The sequence below is a fragment of the Galeopterus variegatus genome, unplaced genomic scaffold, assembly GCF_000696425.1.
Source record: "Galeopterus variegatus unplaced genomic scaffold, G_variegatus-3.0.2 Scaffold6467, whole genome shotgun sequence".
NCBI classification, from domain to species: Eukaryota; Metazoa; Chordata; class Mammalia; order Dermoptera; family Cynocephalidae; genus Galeopterus; species Galeopterus variegatus.
In genome coordinates this window covers 62,733-89,018 of record NW_007732578.1, presented here as the reverse complement: position 1 = coordinate 89,018, position 26,286 = coordinate 62,733, and the positions used below count along the sequence as shown (strand labels likewise).

The 26,286-nt window shown below is 38.6% G+C and overlaps 1 protein-coding gene and 1 long non-coding RNA gene across 2 annotated transcripts in view; both read left to right on the top strand.

The window, feature by feature from the left end:
* The window catches only part of LOC103606313 (collagen alpha-1(XII) chain), a gene marked incomplete at its 5' end in the record, with an annotated part of 48,817 nt that extends 33,544 nt beyond the window's left edge, over positions 1–15,273 (top strand). Inside the window, 8 exons of the mRNA XM_008590930.1 lie at positions 2,831–2,884; positions 4,281–4,352; positions 7,939–7,974; positions 8,078–8,144; positions 9,327–9,515; positions 10,474–10,542; positions 11,549–11,719; positions 14,234–15,273. Coding sequence (XP_008589152.1) covers positions 2,831–2,884; positions 4,281–4,352; positions 7,939–7,974; positions 8,078–8,144; positions 9,327–9,515; positions 10,474–10,542; positions 11,549–11,719; positions 14,234–14,406 — 831 coding nt within the window. The remainder of the gene's footprint in view (positions 1–2,830; positions 2,885–4,280; positions 4,353–7,938; positions 7,975–8,077; positions 8,145–9,326; positions 9,516–10,473; positions 10,543–11,548; positions 11,720–14,233) is intronic.
* On the top strand, positions 11,768–13,228 carry LOC103606312. The gene is made up of 2 exons (XR_551870.1): positions 11,768–11,816; positions 12,807–13,228. It is a non-coding gene; the product is annotated as an uncharacterized LOC103606312 (long non-coding RNA).
* Positions 15,274–26,286: the final 11,013 nt, after the last annotated feature.

Below are 26,286 nucleotides of genomic sequence, written 5' to 3'. Positions count from 1 at the left end.
GACTTTTCAGCATCTTATGGTTCAGACAACAGTCTGACAGTAGTTTGCATTCCGACTAATCCATCAAGTTAAAATATATGATAGCAGCAGGATTTGAGGGGGCCAGCGCTCTAAGAGCTGCCAGTAAACACATTGATTTGTTCATCTTATCTCCTCCAAGACACCCTTGGGCAGAGAGGCGGCCCTTTCAGATGGAGCAAAGATTTGCCCAGATAATACAAATGATGGATGTTATGCCAGTGAACTTTATTTGCTCCTATGCCTCCCTTTGAGTTTGGGGAAGAGAGAGAGGGGGAGAGGTCAGAAAGAAAACTGTGTTCTCTGGGATCTGGGGCCTAGAGGTGGTACTGATATATACATTCTATGATTCTTCTGAAACTGGCACTTTAGTTTTTTTGAATTCTTATTTTACAATAAAGGACAATAGTGAAAATGCAAGGGGACAAGTCAGTCTTTCAATTAGAAAACAAAACCAAAAATATTGCAATTGAGACGTGAGGATGGTCTGACTCATGGCTACCACTGCCACTGAAGCCATATGGTGCCCATCACATGCACCCCAGTGTGGGCTTCATTTCGAGACACGGCCTGTCCTTAGTGCGCTTCCCATTAACACACCCTTTCTGAACCGGCGGTCAGCTGTCTTCACCACCATCACTTCATCCCTGAAAATGGAGGGGCTAGGAGGGACTGTGCTTTTCCACTCTCTAATCTGTGTCCAACTTTGTGGTGAGGCCACCCAGGTCTCCTGGGATGAGGGCAAGGAAACTGTTCAAGACATTCTGTCTCTCTTTCCTTCACAGCCTTGCACACTTACCTACTGCTTAGTAAACTACCACTAATGCTGAAGAGAGGGTGGGACATAGACAATTTTGGAAAGTCAGAGAGACTTCGGGTTTGGGGATCTCACCTGAAAAAAACGAAAAAAGAGAAATTTGAGCTCAGAGCTTTCTTCTGAGGCCAAGAACTGTGGTGAGCAAGGAAGGCTTGATACTGGCATTGAGTGGGTAGGAACGGGATGCACGGATTGTCTTCAGCACAGATGATTTTCAAAATGAGGCACAGCTTTGGGGGCTGTTAATAGTAGCACAAGAACCACATGTATAGGTATCTATTAGATGGGTATCTAAGAAATGACCACCAGACTTCTCAGCCACCCTGATATGGGTGGAAGTAATAATAATTGCTGCAGCTTTGCAGTAATAAAATGAAGAGTAATAAAATATTATAACCAAATTCTGCAGATAGCTCCATGGGTAACCCTTCTAAGGACGTCAGAATAAAATCCTCCTCGCCCCAATTTAGATATATGTCTATTCTAAAAGAAAATGGTTGATTAGGAATTCCTATGCTGACTGAATGAAGATTACTTAGGCATATGATACATATCTTAAAAAAATGAACAAAAGAGTGTCCTATGTTAGCAGTTGGAGAAATTTAGATGGAAGAAATGCCTTTCAGACTGTCCAAACAATAATACCGGAGCATATTTGCTTCTTAAGAGGCTCTCAGAAGTAATGTTGATGTTACATCATATGAACTTGGGGTCTGTTTTTTGTTAAGCAGGTCTAGATCTTCCAGAAAACAGTCTGAAATCTTATCCCTATAAGTTTCTGAAAAAAGTTTTCTTTGGGGGTGGACTATTTATAACAAATTTTAAATAAATGATTTAAACGTGTTCTATTATAAAATCAATGAACTAATAAGAAGTGTGGATACTTAGTGCAGGCAGGGATCCAAATGATGCTGTTTTTGCTAGATTCCAAGAATATGGATAGAACAATCACTCATACTTTGCAGAAAAAGAGACAAAAATCTCCTCTGACAGAGGAATGCAACAACCATAAAAAATGACCTGACTCAGAAATCCTCGGCTGGGTTTCAGAGATCTGCTGTTTGGAATGAATGCTAACTGGGTAGCAAGCATACTTTGCAGAAAAAGAGACAAAAATCTCCTCTGACAGAGGAATGCAACAACCATAAAAATGACCTGACTCAGAAATCCTCGGCTGGGTTTCAGAGATCTGCTGTTTGGAATGAATGCTAACTGGGTAGCAAGATGACTCATTCCAGTCAGAGGTTATTTGGCTCTGTACAGAGAGAGAAAATAAAACAACACAAACGCGGGTGCATGAGCCAAAGAGCTGAACCCACGTGGACATGCGCTCTGCTCCTTCCGAGTCAGCACCACTGGTGCAGTTCTGGCCTTTGCATAAAATGAGAAGAGACAGGCTACTGAAAAAATGCACTACTTATTGCGAGGATTGAGGTTTTCTTCCCTCTTGAGTGGAGGGCAGTTAAGACAGCTTTGCCTGCTTTTTCCCTACCTGTCTGGCATTTTGCTTAGGAAATTAGGGAGTTTTCTGGTCAGGTGGTCACCCAGTCCCTCATCGTCCATGATACCACTTGCTTTTCTCAGCAACATTTCTTCCACCTCACTTTGACCCTTCCTGGGCCATTTGTGGACATTGACATTTTAGTAGACAAAAGCAGTCTTCCTCTAGTCTTTTTATACTCTTGCAGAAGCAAAAACTGGTATCTTCATGAAAGGAATCTATTTTCTTTGGAGATTAGTTTGGCCTTTAAAATGGTTTTATTTATAACTATACAAAAGAATAAACATAGACATAAATTATTCAATGAAAGGCATAAGTTAAATGGAAAAGATTTCTTCGGTATGTTTGTCTTTATAGTGAAGGGTTACCTACCAAACAGCAAATTAGGCTAGATCCTCCTTTTTCCCCTCCCCCCTTAGCAACCTGTTTAGCATCTTTTCTTTTCACTTGCTCATTGCCTCCCTAAACTGTAATTAATTTCGTTTTTACAATAGGGCTTCATTGGAAAAGATGGTGCAATGGGTCCCAGGGGCCCACCTGGTCCACCGGTAAGAACTGAGTGGGTTACATTGTTGTCCCCTAACTCTCGCCCTCTCCCCCCGTTTTGCTAGAGAAGAGCCAGGAAACTTGCCTTTGAGGCACATTCCATCTGTGTTGTGGGGTATGTCAGAGAAAACAGGTGTGTTAAAACGCAGAGTTCTGTTTAATCAAATCATATTTGAAAAAAGAAAAAAATCCCTAATAACTTGGCCACAAGCTGGTCCATACTTCAGTTCCTTCATCCCCACATTGAGTGGTTGGGTTTTATGACCTCAGTGGTTACTTCCTGTTCTCGAATTTTAAGAATCTGTGGCCTCTGATATTTGAATTTAAAAGACATCCATTACTGAACAACTATTGATTGTTCTGAGGAAGTAAGTTTTATCCACAACTAAAACAAAGGGTCTTCTCATTAAGATCTATATGGCAGGATATGAAAACTTGAGAGCATATGTTAAAATACTTTTATTATTTATGTTTAATACATATGTTCTCAGGCAAGGGGGGGTTAAATGCAGAGTAAACTTTCATTTTAAGTATTTACTTCAGAGCTTAAAGTTTGTGTAACTGATGGAGTAAAGAATTGTTTACAAAATCTGATGATTCCACTTTAAAGAAATATTAGGCTTTAGAACATGATGCATTGGCTATTAGGCATAAATACTCTAGTTAAATATATGGCTAAACTGTCTGGAAGCTGTATTAAAAGCAACACAGGGAAATTCTTGTGGTTTTGGTGGGGTGAAGAGTGCTGATATGATAGAAAAGAATGAATGTGTGGAAAGTGTGCCAAAGGAAAAAATGAATTTCTAAGCTGAGAGTGCAATTTCCAGAAGACAAGGGAAGACTGCCACCACGGTGCCCAACTTAGCACAAAACCAGCCACCTTCTTAATTCTTCCCATGCCAAACATTTCTTTTTGTTTTTGTTTTTTGGCAGTGGCTTGTATAAGGATCCAAACCCCTGACCTTGGTGTTACAACACTGCGCTCTAACCAACTGAGCTAACTGGCCAGACCCAAAGATTTCAGTCCTTGTCTTTTGAAGGGTTTTCTGGTTCTGTAAAAGAAATAAACTAAAAAATAGGAATTGCTTTTGGCAAATTCATTTTGTAACCAATTTATTGGGTTCATAGTGTGTAAATTGAGAAACTGATTATATATACGTGTATTTTTCAACAGTCTCAAAATATACTTTAGAAATGTACAGTCCATAAAGTTTGAACTGGAATTTTCAAGATTTTTTCCTTCATGCTATCTTAAAATTTGTTTTTTACTATTCCTGAATGTGTAATTATGTGCTATTTCTTTTAAAAGCTTTTAAAACTGGCCACACTTCCTTAGTTTACTTTAGAGTGGATTTTCCCTTTGTCATAACATTCCTTTTCTCGGCCTTTGTGTTGTAGGGAAGCCCAGGCTCTCCTGGAGTTACAGGACCAAGTGGGAAACCAGGAAAACCTGGAGACCATGGCAGACCTGTAAGTGGAGACGCTGCATGTCTATCTAGTCAATTCACTATGGACATAAATAATAAGCACTGCAAGGTGTTGTCATATTTAGATTATCCCTGCTGTAATGTGTTTGCAGCATTTGTTGAAACTATGCTAAACCCTTGGATATGACTTGGTACCAGTTCAAAATTTTTCTCTCTGGATTGTCATAATATTCTGGGATGAAAATTGTGGTTATTGGGATTCTTTAAAAGGAGAATGGGATTGAGCCAAAACGCATATTTCCGCACTGTATAAACACTCAGAGCTGGCTCAGCAAATGATTCTCTTTATTTAGGAGTGGTATGCTGCTTAAGACAGAAAAAAACATAATGGTGTGTGCACCTCCCTCCCTGGTTTGCGAATGTTAACCTTCGGCAGCATTATCCCACTGCACCATTTGTTCTCTTCTCTTTAGTTGAGGATGCTAGAAGCTTTGACCCAGAAATAAAAGGATTCATTGATGTCAATTGGTCATTTTATTTTTTTTATACTGTCCTGCCCCAATTTACATCCAGTTTAACTTTCTTTTACTGAGAAGTTTCCATTAAAATAATGGATGACATGGAATTATGCATATCTGGTATTTTCAAATTAGTATCTCCGAAACAGAATTTGAAGTTCTTAATAACCACAAGTATTTGTAATGACTGTTGGGCTTCATGTTCTTTATAAGCTTTTCCTTACTTGTTTGCATAAAGTGGGAATTTATTTCAAGCAGCTTTTTTTGGTCTGAATAGCATTTTGAAATACAAAAATTTATCTTAAAGATAATTATGTGCAACCATTAGCAGTGACACAAATTTATCAGGCTGTTCTCTGGACAGAACATCTCTTTTCTTAAGTATCGTTCAAATTGCATAAACTCAAGTTTAAAAGGTTTTTCTAATGTCAGACAAACTTAAGGTAGAATATTTAGGTAACATGGCCTGCCTTCTATGTTTACACGAAATGAAGTCAGCAGCATAAAGATGGAAGGGCTTCTGATCTGCTTAGTAATCTGCGGTGCTCTAGCACATGACTTCATTACTCTCTTTTACTCAATGAGTTATGGCAGAAACTTTGCAAGAGCAGTTAAAAGTACATGGGACTTTTCTACCCATTTAGAATTCCATTTCGTTTTACTCTGATCTCAGTAGTGTCTTATATAAGAATATTACTGATATAATTGATAGCTACAGCTAGAAGCTGAAAAGAAACGTTCATTGCTTTTACTTGAAATGTAACCTCCAAATACTGGCAATAAAGTTAATTTCTATAAATCATGTACAATAGGACAATCTCAGAGTGGCGGTAAATTAAAAAACACATCAGAATAATGTCAAAATAGCAGTAAATATTTTTTAAAAATCTCTGCAATTTGTAATAAAACCCTCCAAATTCATTAATATCTGTTTTTTCACAAAAATCTAATACTTTTGGCAAAGGGACAGCCAAACTCCAGTTTTTCTTATGATAATTATAATTTAGAATACATTTATTTGGATCTCATCTCTCCCCCTATTTTTCCCCTTCATTTTCTTCATCCTTCTCAGGTGGCAAATTCCCTCTCCTATTCTTCTCTATTTTATCTTAACTTCCTTTAATTTCTAAAACCCCAAATAGCAAATTGGTGTATGTAAGTTTTAGCAGAGAGCTTGGCTCAATCACTGTTAGCTCATGTCATTAGCTATTATAACCAGTTGATATCTTCTTGCTAACTTACAATACCTTGTGTTGTATAGTGGATGTTTGAAGGGACTGCTCCTGGAATATTTTGTTCATTTAATCAGCACGTATTTATCTAGTGCCTATAATGTGCTAGCTAGTGTTCTGGGGTCAGCGATACAACAGTAAACAAAAGTCCCTGCCTTGTTGCCTAGAAATTCTAGAGGAGGATACAGACAAAAATGATGTAAGTATATAATATAGTTTCCAGTGATATGAAGAAACAAAACACAGGATGATTGTGATGGTGGTAAGGTAGCTATTTTAGATATAGTAGTCAAGGAACAGAACACAGGATGATTGTGATGGTGGTAAGGTAGCTATTTTAGATATAGTAGTCAAGGAACAAAACACAGGATGATTGTGATGGTGGTAAGGTAGCTATTTTAGATATAGTAGTCAAGGAACAAAACACAGGATGATTGTGATGGTGGTAAGGTAGCTATTTTAGATATAGTAGTCAAGGAACCCCTCTGAGGAGGTGACATTGGAATGAAGTGAGGGAGTGAGCTGTTTGATCTGTCCGAAGAGGGTTCTAGGCAACTGGGCACAGCATGAATGAAAGCCTGAGTGAGAAAGGAGTCTGGTATGTGAAAGGAACAGCCAGAGGCCTGGGGACCCGAAGTGAAGGGAGTGAAGGGGAGAAGGGAGGGATGAAAGGTGAGGTGAGATAGCTGGGCAGAGGTGATCCAGCTTCAGGGTATATCTGAAAGCAGCAAACTTCTTAAGTCCTTAAGACATTGTATTCTTTAAGTTATGACCTTTAGGTTATTCTGTGACCATAAGGAAGAAGGTCCACCAAGATTAATTTGACCACAGAAAGTTGATTTTGATGGGGACCTTTTTTTGCCTCCCTGTTTTTCACAGACTCTTTCTTCTTAATCCATGATGCCTATTAATTAAGATAAATTATTCTAAGTGTGATGGGAAGCACTTAGACCCAAAAGAGTGACATGATCTAATTTTCCTTTGAAAAATATCATTTTTGTGTCTGTGTAGAGAATAGAATAAAGGAGCAAAACAGGAAGCAGAGGCCAGTTAGGAAGGTACTGGAATAGTTCAGGCAAAAGTCTTGGTTTGGACTATAGTGGTTTCCACGGAGATGGTAAGAAGTGGTTTGATTTGGGATATTATTGGAACATCAGATTTGTCAGTGGTTTGGTGTTCCTTCTGTGATAGCATTTGGCATCCTGGAAATATATTACTGAAGGACAAAAACTTTCTGTACTTGAAGAAAAACTCTTTCCAGGAACTCCCATGACCATTAAGAGGCTTATGACAGAGTAGGGACAAATGTTCTGTGGTTGTGTTTAGAGGCGGAGCCATTTGAATTGAGTTATCTAATAAGAGAGACAACTGATTCCTTCTCTACCAAGTGCATAAAGAATCACTGGAAGAAGTTATCGATATATATATATTTAGCTAGCGAGGTGACAAAACCCACTGGTTCTTAGTGGAACCGAATGGGAATTAACCTCATGGACATTCCACAGTAGCCAGCTGAACTAACCAACCAAGCAAAGTATGGTGGTGCAAGAGAAATCTTCATATGTATTTCATTTCTAAGCCTATATTGTGAATTGCATTGTAAAAAGCATGCATGGTACATAACTTACAATTGTGACTATCAAATTCACATCTGAGCCCTGTTTTGGAGGACATGTGTTTCTCTGAAAGGGATAGAGACAGAGAGAGATTAGATTTTTTTCCACAGGAAAGCAAAATGTGAGTAACATGGATATAAATGTAATGTGTCATTTTGCTAATTGATTAGAAAGCGGATGTTGTTCTCTTTTATCATGTCCATTCATGCATTGTGTTAGTCCATGTTTATCTGTTCCTAATGTCTGAAATTTCTGTATTTCAGGGTGCATCTGGGTTGAAAGGAGAGAAAGGTGATAGGGTATGTATTTCATGTTGATTTACATTTATTTTGTGTGTTAAACATTGAAGTCTAAACATATAGAAATAATCTGCTAATGATTCTTCTTGATTTAATTCACAAGGGAGATATTGCTTCCCAGAACATGATGCGAGCAGTTGCAAGACAAGTCTGTGAACAATTGATAAGTGGTAAAGTTTCTTTTCCTTTTACAGTATGAATGGTTTTTTAATTAATTGTAGGAAAAGGCAGAGTTTTAAAGTTCTATCAGATATATTTCTATTTCATTTTTGATGAGCTCCTGTTTTTATACATGGTCAATTTCGTGTCTGAATAGATAAAGCAAATTGTATTTTAATGATTGTCATGAAGTTAAAAAATAATCAAGGTAAAATAATAGATTTATCTTTATATTCATTTTGATACAAAATTTTATTTTAAGAGGGCTTTTCAGTTTCTATATTAGAAAATTTAATGAGCTTCATCAGGGATATTTGAAAGCAGAAAACCTCTTAAGTACTTAAGACATAGTATCATTTAAGTTACGACCTTTAAGTTATTCTATGACTGTAAGGAAGAAGGTCCACCAAGATTAAAGTTGATTTTGGTGGGGACCTTTTTTTTTTTTTTTTTTTGCTTTGCAGTTTTTTCACAGACTCTTTCTTCTTATTCCATGATGCCTATTAAGTAATAAAGCTCAGTGCCTGCAGACTTACTGTGGGCTTTAAATCCAGGACTCCTACTTGGAGAAGTCTTAGTGTTTCTAAAAGCGAGGTCCTGAGCAGCTTGCTTTAGAATAAACAATGTTGCTTGTTAGAAATGAGAGTTTCTGGACCACATTCTAAACCTAGTGAATCATTGTCTTTGGAGATAAGGCCCAGAAATCTGTAGTTTGTTTGTTTGTTTGTTGTTCTTTTTTTGGTGGCTGGCCGTTACAGTGATCTGAACCCGTGAAAAATCTGTAGTTTTCAATGTATCCCTCATGTAATTTCAATTTGCACTAAAACCTGATTAGTATTTCCTTAGCTACACACAAAAATGGTAGAATTTCTTAGTTTAGAAAAGGTTCTCTTTTGAGTGACATCATCTGGCAAACTTCAAGGCTTTATTTCAGAGCCACATTAAACTTTAACATCTCTTTTATATTTGTAGTGGTGCTTGCGGCTTACAGGTCAGCATTTTGTGGAAACAGTTGTTTATCAGGGATCATTTTGTATTGGGTGACTGGAATGTCTATTTTATTTTTAGAATTCAAATTAGGATGTTTCCTGGAGGGGGGAGGAATGGATTTCAGTAGACACTGAAGACAAAACAGTTTCACCCTCTGATCTCTCCCTTATTGGGTTTCTAACAAGCCTTGTTTCTATTTGCAGGTCAGATGAACAGATTCAATCAGATGCTGAATCAGATTCCAAATGATTACCACTCCAGTCGCAACCAGCCAGGCCCACCCGGTCCCCCGGGTCCCCCTGGCAGCGCAGGAGCCAGAGGAGAACCAGGGCCTGGGGGGCAACCAGGCTTTCCCGGCACGCCTGGGATGCAGGGCCCCCCTGGTGAACGAGGTGGGCATTTCTGCCTGCTGCATAAAGATGAAGGAAGGAATTTGCAAGTGTAGGAGCTGGGTCAGATTGAAAGCATGTGGAAGACTGAACATGGCAGATTATTTTGACTAGTCTTGTTTGGACAGCCCCAGAAGAGCTGTTTGTCTGCGAACCTGTCTCCCTCTTTAGGCAACCCACAGGCCATAGAGATCCATGTCTTAGAAAACTGGATGCTTTTGTTAGGGGATCTCAGTAAGGAAAATGCTATTTTCTGATTTTTGTTGTTGTTAATGGGAAAAAATATATCTTGGTGAACCAAGTCAGGCAACCAAATCTTATTAATTGCTGTGACTGTGGCAAGAGTTCAGCAGCAACTGAACGTACTTAAGCAGCCCTATAGTTTTAGATCCACATTCTTTTGGTTCCTTTATTCAGGGCCTGGCACTGGTCTTGTATGTTTGTTTGACTTTAATTTCATGGTAGATAACTGTAATTAAAGGAAAGGAAGAAAAATAGGATTATCTGATTCTAGATGTTTCTGGACTCTGGGCACCTACTTTTGTTAAAGGAGTAGTTAATATTTTTAGAGAAAACTTAGATATTGCTATAATTCTGATGATTTAGATGCTGTACTAAATAGGGCTACTAAAGATAAGATACCTTTAAGATGTTGCTTAATGTGTTGCAACACCTTCAAGATTTCTGTTCTTAATTACTACTTAAAAAATATATTGGATATGTTTGTTTCCTTCAAATAATTTTTTCCCTTGACATGTAGCCAGATTTGTTTCTTGGCCATGAAATTAGAATTACACAAATGTCTAGAAAGAATTTGGCTTAAAGGGTGAATTTCTGTGAAAAATTAGATTCTGTGTTCACTAAGCAAATGGATTACTTGAATCAAGTATTGTCAGTTAAGAAGAAAACTACATATTTCCGGTAATTTTCCCCTTGTACTTCTCTTTTTGTCCTTCTGTAGGTTTGCCAGGAGAAAAAGGTGAAAGGGGTATTGGATCTCCAGGACCTCGAGGGCTGCCTGGCCCTCCAGGTAGGTTTGCTAGTACATTAAATGGCTAAAGGGTATAAATACTGAAAGTGCACACCATCTCCAAGACATTGACAACTTCACCCTGTTATCTTTGGACATTCGTGCCATCATGTTATGTGTTTTAACAAGAAATGCAACTTGCATAACATCCTAATTTTTATGTTTCCTTTGTTCAAAAAATGAATGTGTTCATTAGGTATTTACTATAATACATGAAAGTATGAGTTTTAGTGACACAGATGGGTGCTATTTTCTTTTTTAGGGAATTCCTATTTATTTTGTTTGGACTCATAGCCTTACGAATGGTTACATTTCCTGTTTCTTCTGGTGGTCATAAGTTATAAGACCGAGAAAATATAGTCTCACTAAAGGGCATGACACATCACAAAATTTTATTCATAGTTTCTTTCCTGATATTTTGGAAAGAAATAATAATCATCCAGTTGTTTTATGCATTTCATTTACTAGGTTGTAAATGAATTTTTTTTTCTTCATTATAAAGTTTGTGAGACCCTTGCCACCAAGGTCAGCTCTATGGTTAAATTTTTACATTTATGTTAACCATAACTATCACTTGATGCAGAAATAATGTTGCTTCACCTAGTCTGGAGGTATGGAGCAGACACTCCTATTTTCATGGAGGTCCAGTGTGGTGGCCAAATAGAAAAAGAGCTGCTTCATTTAGGTGCCTTTCTCACTGTGAGAATGGGAGCAAACCAGAGAACACACGATATCTTTAGTTTGGCTTACTTCTTGCTAAATCAGTTTTCTTTGAATAAATTTGTTAGAGTAGTGGATTTCTAGCATTACCTCTGATGGGTCACTGGTAAGAAAGTCCCATACACTTTGGTTTATATTGGTGATTTCTTAAGAAAATATTTTCTTACCATATACTAGTGAATAGTCTAGTCTTGAGGCAGTGAAGGTTCCACTTAAAATACTGTTGACTGCCTTGGGAGGTGTATTTAACAAGAGGGGAAATATATTTGTTTTAACTCCATACTAGGTCCACAAGGAGAATCCAGAACAGGTTCACCAGGGTCCACAGGTTCAAGAGGTCCCCCTGGCCCTCCTGGTCGTCCTGGAAACTCAGGTATCCGAGGACCCCCAGGTCCTCCTGGATACTGTGACTCATCCCAGTGTGCCAGCATCCCATACAACGGGCAAGGCTATCCAGGTATGTTGTTGCCGTCATAGGAACCCAAATTCACCTGAAGTAAAAATTGACTCATCCCAGTGTGCCAGCATCCCATACAACGGGCAAGGCTATCCAGGTATGTTGTTGCTGTCATAGGAACCCAAATTCACCTGAAGTAAAAAACACTTATGGAAATGAAGTTCCCTAAGATTGAAGGAAGGTTGATTTGAGGATTTTTTGAAGATATCAACTCTTTCAGTTCTGTGTTTTGATTATGTAATAGTAGTGTTCTCTCCCAAAGCATAAAACATTATTTTACTGTTAAGATTTAAATAATTATTTTCTCTTCCTTCCCATACTTTTGCATTTACCAAATCACATCACAAACTTCTTATCTTGAGAGTTCAAAGAATGCTACCAACTGACTTTTCTTTTTTTAACTAAAGGTTGGGAACAGTGATTTATTGAATCCAGTTGTGGAATGACAATATATATATATAAAATTGTTTGGGGAATCTAATTTGTATTTGATAACTTGGTACAGACAACTGAAAATAATTCATTGTGCCACTCTGTCCATGGAATTAATACTTATACAATCTGGGACTCAAGGGTTGTTCATGAAATTCTAGTGTTTGACAATTATAGATGGCAGAAATTTCTTATGCCTGACATTGCAGGATGTGAGGACCAGAATGATATGCTGATCTGGAAATAAGATAGTCATGCTGTGGTCAACGGTGACCATTTCATTAATGCACTCTCAAGCATCTTGCAAGTTTTAAAAATGATACTGCTGTTTGATATGGTTTGCTACTAGCAGATAGTGCATGAGTAGTTAAATATCTAAATATCTATATATCTATATATTTATGTGCATAATTACATATGACCAAGAGTGATAATGAATCTTAATGTATTTTTCTCATGCAACCTATTCACAAATTACAATTTAATACTTTATCAAATAAATTTAAATTACTGCTGCCTTATGTCATGTGTGAATAACCAGAAATATATGGATATATACATATACTTTAACCATTACATACTTAGGTGGATGTGTATATATATTTTTTGCATAGTAATTCAACTTTTAAAAACTATCATCTTTGACCTGTTTCAGGTTCCGGCTAACAAATTTTCTAAGTCGCCAGTGCTGCTTACAGTTTGAATACATGAAAATCCTGTTTCTGAGATGTTTGCGCACGTGCTTATTAGAAAATGAGTCTGTATGGAAATTTCACCACAGATATGGTTAACGAACGGGGTTGACATCATAAAGGAGGGTGGAGACTCTTTATACTAACTTGAATGAGAGAAAAGCAGTCAGTGGTGTCAGTTTATTAGCCTGATGCATTTCGGTAGTAATTTAGAAAAAAATTCTTTTTTAAAAGTTCAAACCCACAGCCATGGGGTGCCTCAGCTGTGAAAGAGGTGCATAATAAAACTACTAACCAGCAGAGATGATGCCATTTTTAGAAAAACAATTAACCTGGTTAAAAAGAAATGTGTTATGTAAATAATAAACTAATTGTGGCATGTAAATGATTTGTATGTGATCCTGTCCACTAAAATCTCTTAACAGTTCTACAATAAGCTTCTGCATCAAAGCCTGCTGCTTGCTATTGCCAGAATAACACCAGATGGAATCTCCTCATGTCTTGCTTGTTAGCAATGTGTCTGATTCAGGGCCTGTGTCTCTTTATTATTTTGTCGTATGTGTCCTCTTATTTGGATTTTGTAACCACAATTTTCAAACCAAAGTTTAAAATCATCTTTTCTTCCTGTTTTGCTGTAGTCACTGGTGTTCCTCACCCACCAGCTGTAACTCAGTCTGTGTGAGGGACAACCACAGAAAATGTCATGTACTGTAAATTACCTGGTGATAGTTGCTTTTCACCTCCAGAGTTCAGTTTCTGGGAGCCAATAAAACATCCTCCCCTCCCCTCCTCATCTTTCTAAGTTCTTTGAATTGAGGAGTTTTAAATCATGAACAAGTTACTTGGGGACTTGTGAAAATCCTACCTAGGTACTGCGTTTACAGTTCTTTGGCCCAGTCTCTGACCCATCCCAGGTATTTGTGCAATGATTGTATTGACTGCTGGATCTTCGAAGGTTTTTTGTTATTGTTGTTGTTTCTTAAGTGCCATTTTATTATTTGATCATCACCAAATTCTCTGTGCAAATGCAAGTAATCAGAACATTGTAACTTATCTATTTATAGTTATGAGATAAAGACTGGAGTGCCATCACCTAGGTGATGACTTAGCTTTTGCTGTGTGTGTGTCTTCCAAAATCATGCCATAACTGTAATGTTGAATCGGACAGAGCCCTACGTGCCCGAGGGCGGGGCATACCTGCCTGAGCGCGAGCCCTTCATCGTGCCGGTGGAGCCCGAACGGACAGCGGAGTACGACGACTACGGCGCCGACGAGCCTGCCGAGGAGCATCCTCCGCACGCGCGCTGGCCATCACCTAGGTGATGACTTAGCTTTCTCTGTGTGTGTGTCTTCCAAAATCATGCCATAACTGTAATGTTGAATCGGACAGAGCCCTACGTGCCCGAGGGCGGGGCATACCTGCCTGAGCGCGAGCCCTTCATTGTGCCGGTGGAGCCCGAACGGACAGCGGAGTACGACGACTACGGCGCCGACGAGCCTGCCGAGGAGCATCCTCCACACGCGCGCTGGCGGCGCGCTCTGCCCCGCGGCTCGGGGCAGTGACCCTGAGACGGCGCGCCGAGGCTGGGGGGAGGTGTTGGGATTCTCATTTACAGGTCAGATAGAGCAGTGCACGTCTTCTCTGCAATGTTTCTTCCTTCCGGCTTTGCTTCATCCGAGAGTACCCTTTTTCTGACTAGAGAACATTGTTTCTGCAGGAAGTCTAGCTCGCAGCACGCAATCTGTAGACATTTTTGCCTTTGCCCTTGAAATGCTTGCAAAATACTTTGTTCACAAAAGCTGCAAGGAGAGAACATGCCATGTGCCTTTAGTTAGCACAGCGGGCGGCCTCAGTGAAACTCTTAGGTTAGGCAGAAGTCCTGGAACCCAGAGCTACTGTATATTTTGAGAGGGCAGTTTATCTTTCCCAATACTTATCTGCAATTCAGTTATGCCACGATTCAAGTAATTGCCCTCCTAAAGCCAAAAAGGAGGGAAATGTCAACTCCATTGCAATTATTTATCTTCCTCTTCTGTCTTCTGTTATACATTAGGGCATAGGATGCTCTCATACATCTCCTTTAACAACCACAAACCTTAAGCCATGTAGCTGAAGTTATTGTATCAACTGGATACAGTTCCATATTGCCTTAAACCTCCTTGTTTTAGACACACTAACATTTATGCCAAATTGCAGATTATTCTGCAGAGATGGAATTGCATGTTTGTGTTGTATATTTAGTATGAACTTTTTTTTTTTCAGAACATAATGTTTCTTAGTTATCAAAAGCAGTTGGAAAATGTTTGCAAGACTATGAACATAGAATTGCTGCTTTTATATTTTAACTGCAGATTGTGAATTTCACTGCCTTATATTATTTATTTCTGAAACAAAAGAGGCATTTTTCAATAAAACTACTGAAAATTTGACATAGTATGTTTTTTCTTTGAAGGGCCTTTTGGACTGTTCAGGCGGTTGTTACAACAAACAAGTTCATATCCTTGGATACGGTTACAAATCTTGCTAATACTATTAAATTATGCTAAATAACTTTAGATTTTTAATGATATGGTGAAGTCATAAAAAGAGAGTGGTGAGAGCCTTAAAAAGCTCAGCAACTTCCAAAGGCTTTTTTAAGAATGTAGAAGATGTGTGTGTTGGTGGAAAAACAACTACGTATCCTAGGAGACCCCAAACAACCAAATAATCTCTAACAACCCACATGATTTTGCATGCATTTAATCACTTTCCTATACCACACTTTACCCAATAGCATATTTAATTGCAAAAGGAAAATGCCTTAATGGAAATTTTTACAATTAGCGATACCTCCCTTTTCTGCTTACTAATGCAATAAAACTATTCTAAAAATCAAAGAAAACAACGTAGATATTGGTTTGAAAGAACCAACATCAATGAAAGAGGAAGGCGTACTGATAAAAAGTTTTCCACAGAGCAAAACATCTGAATTAAATACTTTCTGGAGACCAAGGTCAAAAGAAATAAATGATGTCTGAATGCATTACATTTAGGAGACTTTAAGTATATTGCTAAACTCATAACATTCACCTGTGATTCTCAACACATACAGTTTTAATGCTAGACGGACGAGACCACTGAGACTATCCCAGTCCAACTCTTTTGTTTTACATAAGAAGAAACAGACTTTGCTAATTATTGTCATAACAAGACTCTAAGCCTTGTGGTTCTTAACCTAGTTTGTCACCAGTTACTTCTCCCACCCCGGAACACTTACTCTCTGGGTAGGAGCTTTCAAACTTCAAAGTTCTATCAGTTTATTTTGATTAGTTTCTGATTCGTTGGGGTTTCTGATGCTTCTTGATGAAGAGCCTCCTTATCAGGAGCCCGAAGGTGGGTCCTCATGCTGCTGACCCAGCAGGGTCCAAGGGCCACATGGATTTGAGGCACAAAAGAATCGCACTTTCTCTCATGGGCTGGATGTGGGTTTAATTCTTGACAGCAATGCACTGATTGACTACCTTCTAGTCTGTGCTGGGAGAGGGGTCTAGGGACCAAGGCAATCCTAACTGGGGGCTAAACACAAAATTAACTAGCTGAGATACGTGGTATGATTTTTGTTTTCATAGTATATTTCTTTTCTAATTAGGTTTGCTGAATTCTATGTTAAAGTTATTTTTGTAATTCTTGATTGAGCACATACTGGCTAAACTATGGGGAGGAGAGGAGAGAAGAGGCCAGATAGTCTGGGTTTAAAAGCTCATGATAAAACCCCAGAAAATCGAACATGTAGGATTGGTTTATTTATTCAGACTTTCTTTGAGGTGAATACAGAGCAACTTGAAATATTTTTTCTAGCCTTTTCGCTTTGGAAGCATTTTAAGAAATTTATTATGTATAATTTATATTAGAAGCTAAGGCTCTTATTTTTAAGAAAGTAGCCAGAAATAGCTGTGGGAAGAGATGGCTTCTAATGAGGTCAAATAGCTTTTACATCAATCCTAATTTCTGTGTATTTCTATAGAGTATTTTGTATGATGGAATTAACAATTTAGCAAGTTTAATAGAAAATTGCACTTATATTTTCTTAAATAAGAGAGCATTCATTTTTGGGTCTTTATAGAATTATGCTGCCTGTGCAGTTGCTCAAACTTGCATTTTATTTTTTGAACAAATAAGGTCAGTGTGGTTATTTCTAAACATTTACTATCCATTGCACTGTATTTGGCACATAAAATTCTTCCTCGTTTCATTTTTGTCATAATTTCGTCATAGTAAAAGGGGTTTTGATTATATTGTCCTCATGTGGTCTGAGTGCCTTATAAAGATTAGCCAATTATACAAATTGATATGATAACTCTTACTTTCAAAGGCAATCTTTTAAATGCAAAGTAATATTGATCCCTAAATCACCTTATACTTGTGGTTAGAAAATGGTTTAAGATGTGAATGTCTAAGTGAACATTTAACTTTTTCACTCTTAGATCAGACTGCTAAAGGCTATTGGGGGGAAAAAATCACATGGACGTGCTGTCAGGGAATGACCTAAATTCCCTGTCTCCAACCCTCATCTCTTGCCTACTTCCCTATCAGTATATCCAGCTGTAAGTCCCTCCTCCAAGTTGCACAGACACCTCAAACTTAGCACTTCTAGTATTTATTGAGATTAGGTTCAGCTGTGACTAACAGAAGGCTACAAAATAACAGTGGCTTAAAGAAATATAAATTTCTTTATTTTCCATAGTTGAGAAGTTAAGAACTCAGGCTCTTTCTATCTTAACTGCTTTGCTTTTTGTGTTTTCCACGACCAAGTTAAGGTTATGGTTCAAGATGATTAGTAGAATTCTACTATTATGTCCAAATACCCCAGCAGAAAGGAGAAAGGGGTGAAGAATACATGATTCCTTGTAAGGATACTTCCTGGAAGTTGCAAACACAATTGATACATACAGTTAGCCAGAACTTAGTCATTTGGCTACATACAAGGGAAGTGGGAAATGTTATTTTTATTCTGAGTGGCCATGTGCCCAACTAAAATCAGTTACTCTATTACTATATAAGAAGGGAAGTGACTAATGGAAACCAACTCAAGGATTTAACTTTAATATAATGTTAAATATGAATATATCTTCCCATAAATATGTTTTTCCTCTATTGTCTCCACAAACCACCAATTTACTCAGACTAAAAATTCGAGTCATAAACCCTTTTACTTCTCTCGTCTAATCAGTCAAGTCAAGCTGATTAAGCTCCTACATATATCTTAATCACCTTGTTGTTACTACTCAATTTCAGACCCTTGAGATTTCTTGTCATGACTATAATTAACAGTCCCTTAAATGGTCTCCCTTCCCATAGCCTTGACTCCCCTCAAAAATGTCTTCCACACAGATGCCAGAGTGATTTACCTAAAATGCAAATCTGACCATGTCAAGTCCCCTGCTTGACATTCTTCGAGTGGCATACAGATTTCTTTGCAAATCTTCACTCTGTCAATTCCTTATTCCTCCACTGGACCATCTGGAATTCCCACTGCATTATTAACAAACTCCCCCAAATCCTCAGCCTCTTCAGTGAACATTCCCAGCACCTGCTGGCTTGATGTGGAAGACACCACAGAGACTCTTTTAAGCCTCTGTCGGGAGGGCACATGTCCTCCTCACTTCTCAGCACTGTTTCCAAACGAATAATCCTTCCTCTACAAAAAGCCTTCACTGTTGGAGGCTCATACCTAACTCTCCATCACTATGACCTATTTACTTGGTGGTCACTCCATTCCATTCAGTAGAGGCTTTAGTATGTGGCCCTCAGTGATTTTTCCACCTCATATCTGTCATCTTTAGGGGAGACTTCAGCGTCCATGAACAAACCCCAAATCCTCAATTATTTTACCTTTTTATCTTCAAAAACTTTTTCCTTTATTCAACCTCAGCTACTCAGTTTCTCCAAGATATTAACTTGGGCTTGAATTTATTGTCAACTGCCACTACATTGAAATTACTAATTTAGTCACTCTGCTCCTCTTGGGCTTCCAACTCATCTGCTCAAGAACCCCCTGCTGCAACTGTTCTACCCAGTGCAGTGAACCTTCTGTGCTCTTCCCATCCATCAGCCCCTCCTTGTCTGCACTTCCTCATCCAGCTTGGATTTCGTGTGTTGGTAACATACCAAGACATATCGAACAGCCTTAACTTCAGGCGGTACAAAACCATTTTGTTTTTCTTTAGCCACTGCCTTCAGTTATGTTCTGTTAATATTCTTGTCACACCGCAGGCAGATTTCATTTCTTTTGGATCATTTCAAGCACAAATACCTCAACTCAGTTCAGTCCAATGTAATCCACTTGAACACTTTAATCTCAAATCCAATTTGGTATTCATTTTCCTTTCAACCTGGAAGCCAGTCCTTAGACTTAGGGACTTGGATTGCAGAGATGGTATGTCATCTCTCTCACTCCAGCTTCTCCAGCATTCAGATGGGAGAAGAGGACTGAACAAAGAGGAGGCTAAGATGTTCTCCATTTAACCTGTGCCCCTAGAGTCCTCTATTGGATGTCAATGCTTACTATGTAACAGGTGCCAAAATGCTGCTCTTCTCTTGGGGTTCCTGTGTATATTTTTCAGGGCACCCACAGGGGCCTTGTCCACTAAACATTTATTTCCAAAATGACCTCTCCCAAGCCCACTCAGATTTTCTCCCGTGGAATACTTCACAACTACTTGCTGCTAAGTTTCTCTCCCTTAGCCTGAACTCCTCTTAGAAGGGATTCTAAGATGGCTCAAGTCTGACTACCTTCGAAGTGTCCACTTAACCAAAGGATACTCAAACATTCTTGTTAAGCAAAATGAAAGAAGTCTGCTCCCACGAATGCCCCCTCTCTTTTTCTTGCTGTGTCCCATCCATTTTTCCCCATCCAATTACATAGACACGTAAGTGAGGTCAGCTAGCTAACTGTGTGATAGGTATCCACCCGTGGGATAACATGCCCTTCTTGCAGGCACCCCCTTAATCTCTTGAGTGATTCTCATAGAGCTTCCCTCATGTGCCTCCGTGGGGTGAGGGTTTGAAGCACTCTTTATGTAATGGAAGGTAAAAGCCACAACTCTCTGCCCTACAACAGTGATTACAGTGGATTCTTCTTGATTCAATCCTTGTAAATATAGGCTGCTTGGGGGCTATAGAGTGATAGTTTGGATGGCAGAGCCAGTTCTACCAGTTCTTGGAAGACCTGCAGGAATGGGCATTATGGCTTTCTTTAGAATGTGGATGGTATATAACAGTTGTTTTCCTCTTTAGAGCCATTTGTCCAATTCTGAGTCAAAAGGGAAAGTCCCATTTAATATCCAGTTACCCAAATAAGCCAAACTCCTTTGTTCCTTTATCCTTCTTTCACACCTAGGTATTAAAACCATGATTTCAGATTATCCCAACTGCTTGTAATCTCCATGAGTATACCTAGATACTGAGCACAGTTGAAGAAAATCATCCATTGGGGCAGATTTTTATGTCTATAAATCTGTGATGACCAATTTCAACTTGCCTCTCAGCACTGCTCAGTCATTTGACTAGTCCCACTCTCAACTATTTCCAAAAATTTTCAAACTCTAACCCTGTACCTCATCCTGATCAGGAGATTTTATACCGCTTCTCATGGAAGTGGGTATTTCATGTAAGAATAAGAAGCTAAACTGAGACTTTACCTTTCTATACCAGGCTGCAAAACCACCTGCATCTGTATCCATCTTTTCCTCCTGTTTCAATAAAAAGAGCATCTTATCTCCTTGAAGTCTGGATCACTTTTTATTCTTTCCTTTCACTACTGCTGAGTGCTAAGTGCTGTCTAAATGGTGCTGAGGTTCTATGGTGATAGGTAAACACAGGCAAAATCTCTTCCCTTATGAGGGTCGTGTTTTTAGAGGGGAAACACAATAAATAAGCAGGCAAAGCATACATAGTCAGAGGGTGATAAGTGCTATGCAGGACAATAAAGCAGGGCGGGAGGCTTGAGGATGCTGGGTCCACATGGGGTGTGTGGTAGTTCAGGTAAGGTGGTCAGGAAATACTTCTTTGAGCAGAGACCTGAATGAAGAGTAGCTGAAAGCATGAAGCTCAAATCTGTCTGATGATTGTATAAGTATAATCTGGATGCTTTCACAATTATATAGATTTCCAGCCACATCCCTAGATGGGTAATTCTCAACCTTGTCTCAACACACTGGAATCACCTGGGGGAACTTCAGAAAAATACGCTTGTCTGCATCCCACCTTCATAAATTCTGGTTAATTGGACTGGGGTAAGGACTGATGATAAGGACTTTTAAAACTCCCCAGGCGATTATAAAATACAGCTAAGGAGCCAAACTACTATCTAGAAATTATCGTTCAGCATGTTTTAAATATATTCTTCCTGTGAGTCATATGATCAGCCAGGATGGGAACCTTGGTACTAGTTCTCTTTTTAGCTTTGGATATCATCTTTATACTGATAACTATACTTTTAGCCCAGCTCTTTCTTCTGAGCCTTTAGGATGTATGTTTAACTGCCTTGGTACATCTCCAGGTGGATGTTTTACAGGAATTTCAAATTCAATATGAACAAGGTGAAATCCCTCACCCTCCTCACACTAGCTTTTCTGCAATTGTTTCTTGTCTTTGTGAGTGGTGCAACCATCCTCTCAATTGCTTAACCTGCAAACCTGGAAATTAACAGGACGTTCCTCTATCGCTGACTTCCCACGTCTCATCAGTCACTAATTCTTTTTGATCCTATCTCCTAAGCATCTTTCAACTGTTTATCTCTCTCTATCTTCACTGCCATTCTCTCCCCCTAGGCCCCACTGTCTTATCTGGAGTATGCAAGAGTTTTCTATCTGATCTTTTCCATCCACTCTTACCTCTCTCTGATCCATTTTTCTCACAGCATAGCAGCCAAAATGAATATTAAGAATGCAAATCTGGTCATATCATTGTATTCCTTGAAATCTGTTAGAGGTGTCTAGACCGTATCAAGACATATGCCATCAAGGATTAAGGATTTTCCTATCATGAAACCTCACTTATGTCTTCAATTGAAAAAAAATTTTTTTTTATCATGTTAAAAACTTAAGCTAGAGACAAATCCTGTGAGAAGGCATTAAGAGTTCTTCCACAGTAGTTATTCCAGCTCCTAAAAGGGTTGTTACTTCACTGCCCAGCTAAAGCTTTCTTATTTTCTCTTCAGTTTTCATTCCATTATTTTACATTTTTGCACCTATTTCTCTTTTCACAGTTTAGCTTATAATCTTTATCTTCACTCTTATTGAGTGAGAGAAGATAATTATGTGAACATGTCTAGCATGCTGGTCACTAAATAAACGCTATTTTCTTTCTCCACTCTAGCCATCTTATAGCTCCTGTAAATTGGTCTTAATGTGGCAGTTGGATTTCTCAATGCCTCTTGCAGATCATGGTGAAGAGCTTTGTACAGTGTTTTAGCAACATCTTACATCATAGGAATGTAACGTTTTTCCTTGACTTAACCAAATGGAAGAATGTAGAGGAGGAAAATGGAAGGGAAAACTCTGGGAATTTTAGTTTTCTTTTTACCTTTATCAGAATTCATTAATAAGGATATTAAAAATTTTTTAAAGCCATTGAAATTATGTCTTTGTTAAATAACATTGTGTTCTTAGGTTGCAGAGCCAAGGGTTATATTTTAAGAATAAAATGCTAGGGGAGCAGCCCACCTGGGGATTGGCAGTGCGGTAGTGGAAAAGCAAGGCTCTGGAGCCAAGAAGACCTGGAAGTGAGTCTAGACTGCACTTGTTAGCTTCTTTGGGAAAGTAACTCACCTCTTCTGGAGCTTTACTTTTCTAATATATAAAGTGGTTATAATACCTCCATTGCCATGTTGTACTAGAGATGATACATGCATAAGCACTTAATGTATAGTAATTGATTTTTAATTTATTGAAAATTTCTAAATGGGTCAGATTGTTTTTTCTGTATTTGGTACAGGGACTATTTCCATGTGAATGTTCGTTATTGATTATAATGAGTGGGATACCAGCAAACTGTTAGAAAAGAGAGAATGTACCAATGTTACTTGTAGAATACCTTAAAAGACCTATTAATTCAGATAATGGCTCCAACGTATCAGTTATGTTTACTATTCAAACTGGACGCAATCCAGTTTATTTGGGTATTTTGAGAGTGCCCTCAAATTGGGTTGGCTATTAAGTGGTTATTGACTGAATCACTCCTTGGATTTCCAGAGTATCCAATGTGCAAATAGTCTGATCTACAGATGAATAAAATATATATCTAGAAAGTCACTTCAACAAATTAAAGCTTAATAACCTGCTTATGAACAAAACGAATATCTTTTGGCCATCTCCCCAACCACAGAAAACTTTCTATTCTTTCAGAATTGAATGAAACATAACAACACATGTCAACCAGGTGTGGCATGTGGCTGGTTGAGGTGGACACTTAGCCATCCTAGGACACAGAAGCTTCACATGAACCTTGTTTGGGGTTTTGATTCTTTTGAGCAGGCAGCCATAACCACTGAGTACTTTCCATGTGAAATCCAGTCTCTTCCTGGAACTTGGGGATAGGGAGGAACTTCCTCAAAAATATGGCCCAACTTCTCATCAAATCTTTGGTCACCAGTGCACTAAAAATGCCTAGGCATTCACATACTAATTCTGCAGTGAAATCCTATTAATGAAATTATTAAAATCAAGTATGCTAATATGTGAAGAGCCATTATAGAAGACATGGGAGCAACTGAACTGTGCTGGCGTGTGGGTGAAGGAGAGTGGAAGATTGGGTAGGAGGGAATCTTCTTGGAGAAGATTATGAGTGAGCTAAGACAAAAAGGAGAAAAAGACTTTTATCACTGTCAAGGATGGTACTAATTTGAATCTCTTGTAAAATGTGGCTTCATTATTCTTACAACATACTGAAAACAAATAGTAGAAATGTTACATTCTATAAAGGCCAAGCTAGTCTTTGTTGTGATAGAAAGTGATGGATTCTTAGTTCTGATTTTTAATGGGAGGCCAACATTTAATTTGATTGATAATAATAGCAAACGTTTATTAAGTGCAATATCATGTGCCACTAAGGTGCCAAACATATGATATGCATTAAATGAGTTAATACAGAGGAAGCAGTTAGATCACTTCCTGGCACATAAATGCTCAAAAACATTTTTTAGCAATTATTATGAGCACAAATCTACTATTTTATATAATCCATTCTAAAATGGATGAAGGGATGGAAGTTTAGAGAGATTAAGTAATTTGCTCAAGGTTACAGAGCTAGTAAATGACAGATTTGGGATTCAAATTCAGATGTCTCTAACTCAGTACCTAAGCTTTGAATCATTATGAAATACTCCCCAATTTATTAAAATTATTTTCTAGCAACCTGGAAGCAAAATTCAGGTTAAGTAGTAGTAAGGAGAACATGAACTTATAAACATTACTTCAACCTAGACTAAGTAATCAAATTTAAAACCTCAGGAGATGAAGCACATAGACATACACAGGAGCTGAAGATGTACCAGAAGCCTGATACTATTTGGTTTTTTTTTTAAAAGTCTTTCTGAACATGAGAAATGAAATATGTTGGTGTAAGGAATCACACAGTGGAGAGGAGACAGGCCAGCATGGGAGTCAGTAAAGGCAAGTGGCAGCCAAGAAACAAACCTGGTGGTTTCTAAATTATACTGGGGATTTATATGGTTTTTGCTTTCTACCATCAGATCTGCAAAAGCTTGAAGCAATTTATCAATTAGCTGGCAGCCAAGAAACAAACCTGGTGGTTTCTAAATTATACTGGGGATTTATATGGTTTTTGCCTTCTACCATCAGATCTGCAAAAGCTTGAAGCAATTTATCAATTAGGTACGTATATGAAACTCCAGAAAATATATGTCCTGTGTTTCTTTTGCTTTTTTATTTACTTTCCCCTCTTTCTCTCAATTGCTATTTCCCCCTTCATTCCTTTCTTTTTCATCTCCTGTGATGCATTAATGAAATTTCAGGAAAGCAACTTAATCTGAAAGTCTATAAAGCAATAAAAATAATCTACTTTGAAAACCACAGCCCTTACTATCTCGGCAACTGGAAGTGCTCTGAGATGTAGCCATGGGTGCCAAACGCATCTTGAAAAGATGCAAGATTTCTTTTTACACATTCTTGTAGCCTGGGGAGGGGGTTCGTTTCTGGGGCTCCAGGAAGGTACCTCTGATGTCTATCCACCACCCAACCTGTTCCCATTAGACAGAAATTCCAGCATTAGGTGCTTGAGAGAAGCTTCTGTTGCAAAAAGGGGAGGATCTTCCCGCATAAGCAAAAATGAAGCAGAGGAAAAACCCACTTCTTGAATGGTAATGTGAGAAGCTCCTTGGATCTCCTCCCCTGTGAAATAACCATAACTAGTGAAAATTATTTAAAAACTCAACCATTTAAAATCTTCAGAAATTGTCGTAAGGGCATCCAGCAAATGAAGAAACATTTATTCAAAAAAATTTACTATATCTTGATAAGAACAGCGAGAATCTGGCATTGGGCCATAAATTGCTCTTTCACACACATGCCACCTCCGCCCTCACCCCCTCACCCCCGGGGCTTAGCTCAGGTTGATGGCTTTTCAGGTAAGTGTGACCAACAGGGTGCTTTCTTTCCTCAGCTCCCAGTCAAAGACAAAGGTATCTCCCTGGGAAGATCAGGCAGTCAAAATTTCTCATCCCTTCTAGTTCCATGTTGCAGAGGATAAATTCTAGGCAAATGAGGTTGAGAAGTGATAGAGTTTGTATATGTTGTTCCATCAAGCTCACATAGAAATCTGATCCCCAGTGTGGCAGTGTTGGGAGTTGTTTGAGTCACGGGGAATGGATCCCTCATGAATAGATTAATACCCTCCCAGGGTGAGGGATAGTGAGTGAATTCTCACTCTGTTAGTTTGTGTAAGAGCTGGTTATTTAAAGGACTCTGGCACCTCCACTCTCTCCCTCTCTTGCTTCCTCTAGCCATGTGATCTTGCCCTCACTGGCTGTCTGCTGCTTTGTGCCATGAATAGAAATAGTCTGAGGCCCACTGCAGATACAGTTGTCCCAGAATTGTGAGCGAAATAAACCTCTTTTCTTTATATTATCCAGTTCTAGGTATTTTGTTATAAGTAACAGAAATGGACTAATACAGGAAATTAGTACTGAGAGTGGGGTGTTGCTATACAGATACACAAAAATGTGGAAGCAGCTTTGTAACTCGGTAATAGGCAAAGGTTGGAGGAGTTTGGAGGACTCAGAAGAAGACAAAAAGATGAAAGCTTGGAACTTCTTAAAAATTGGTTAAATGGTTGTCACCAGAATGCTGACAGAAATGTGGACAGTAAAGGCCATGCTGATGAGGTCTCGAACTTATTGGGAACTGAACAAAAGATCACCCTTGCTACACCGTAGCAAGGAACTT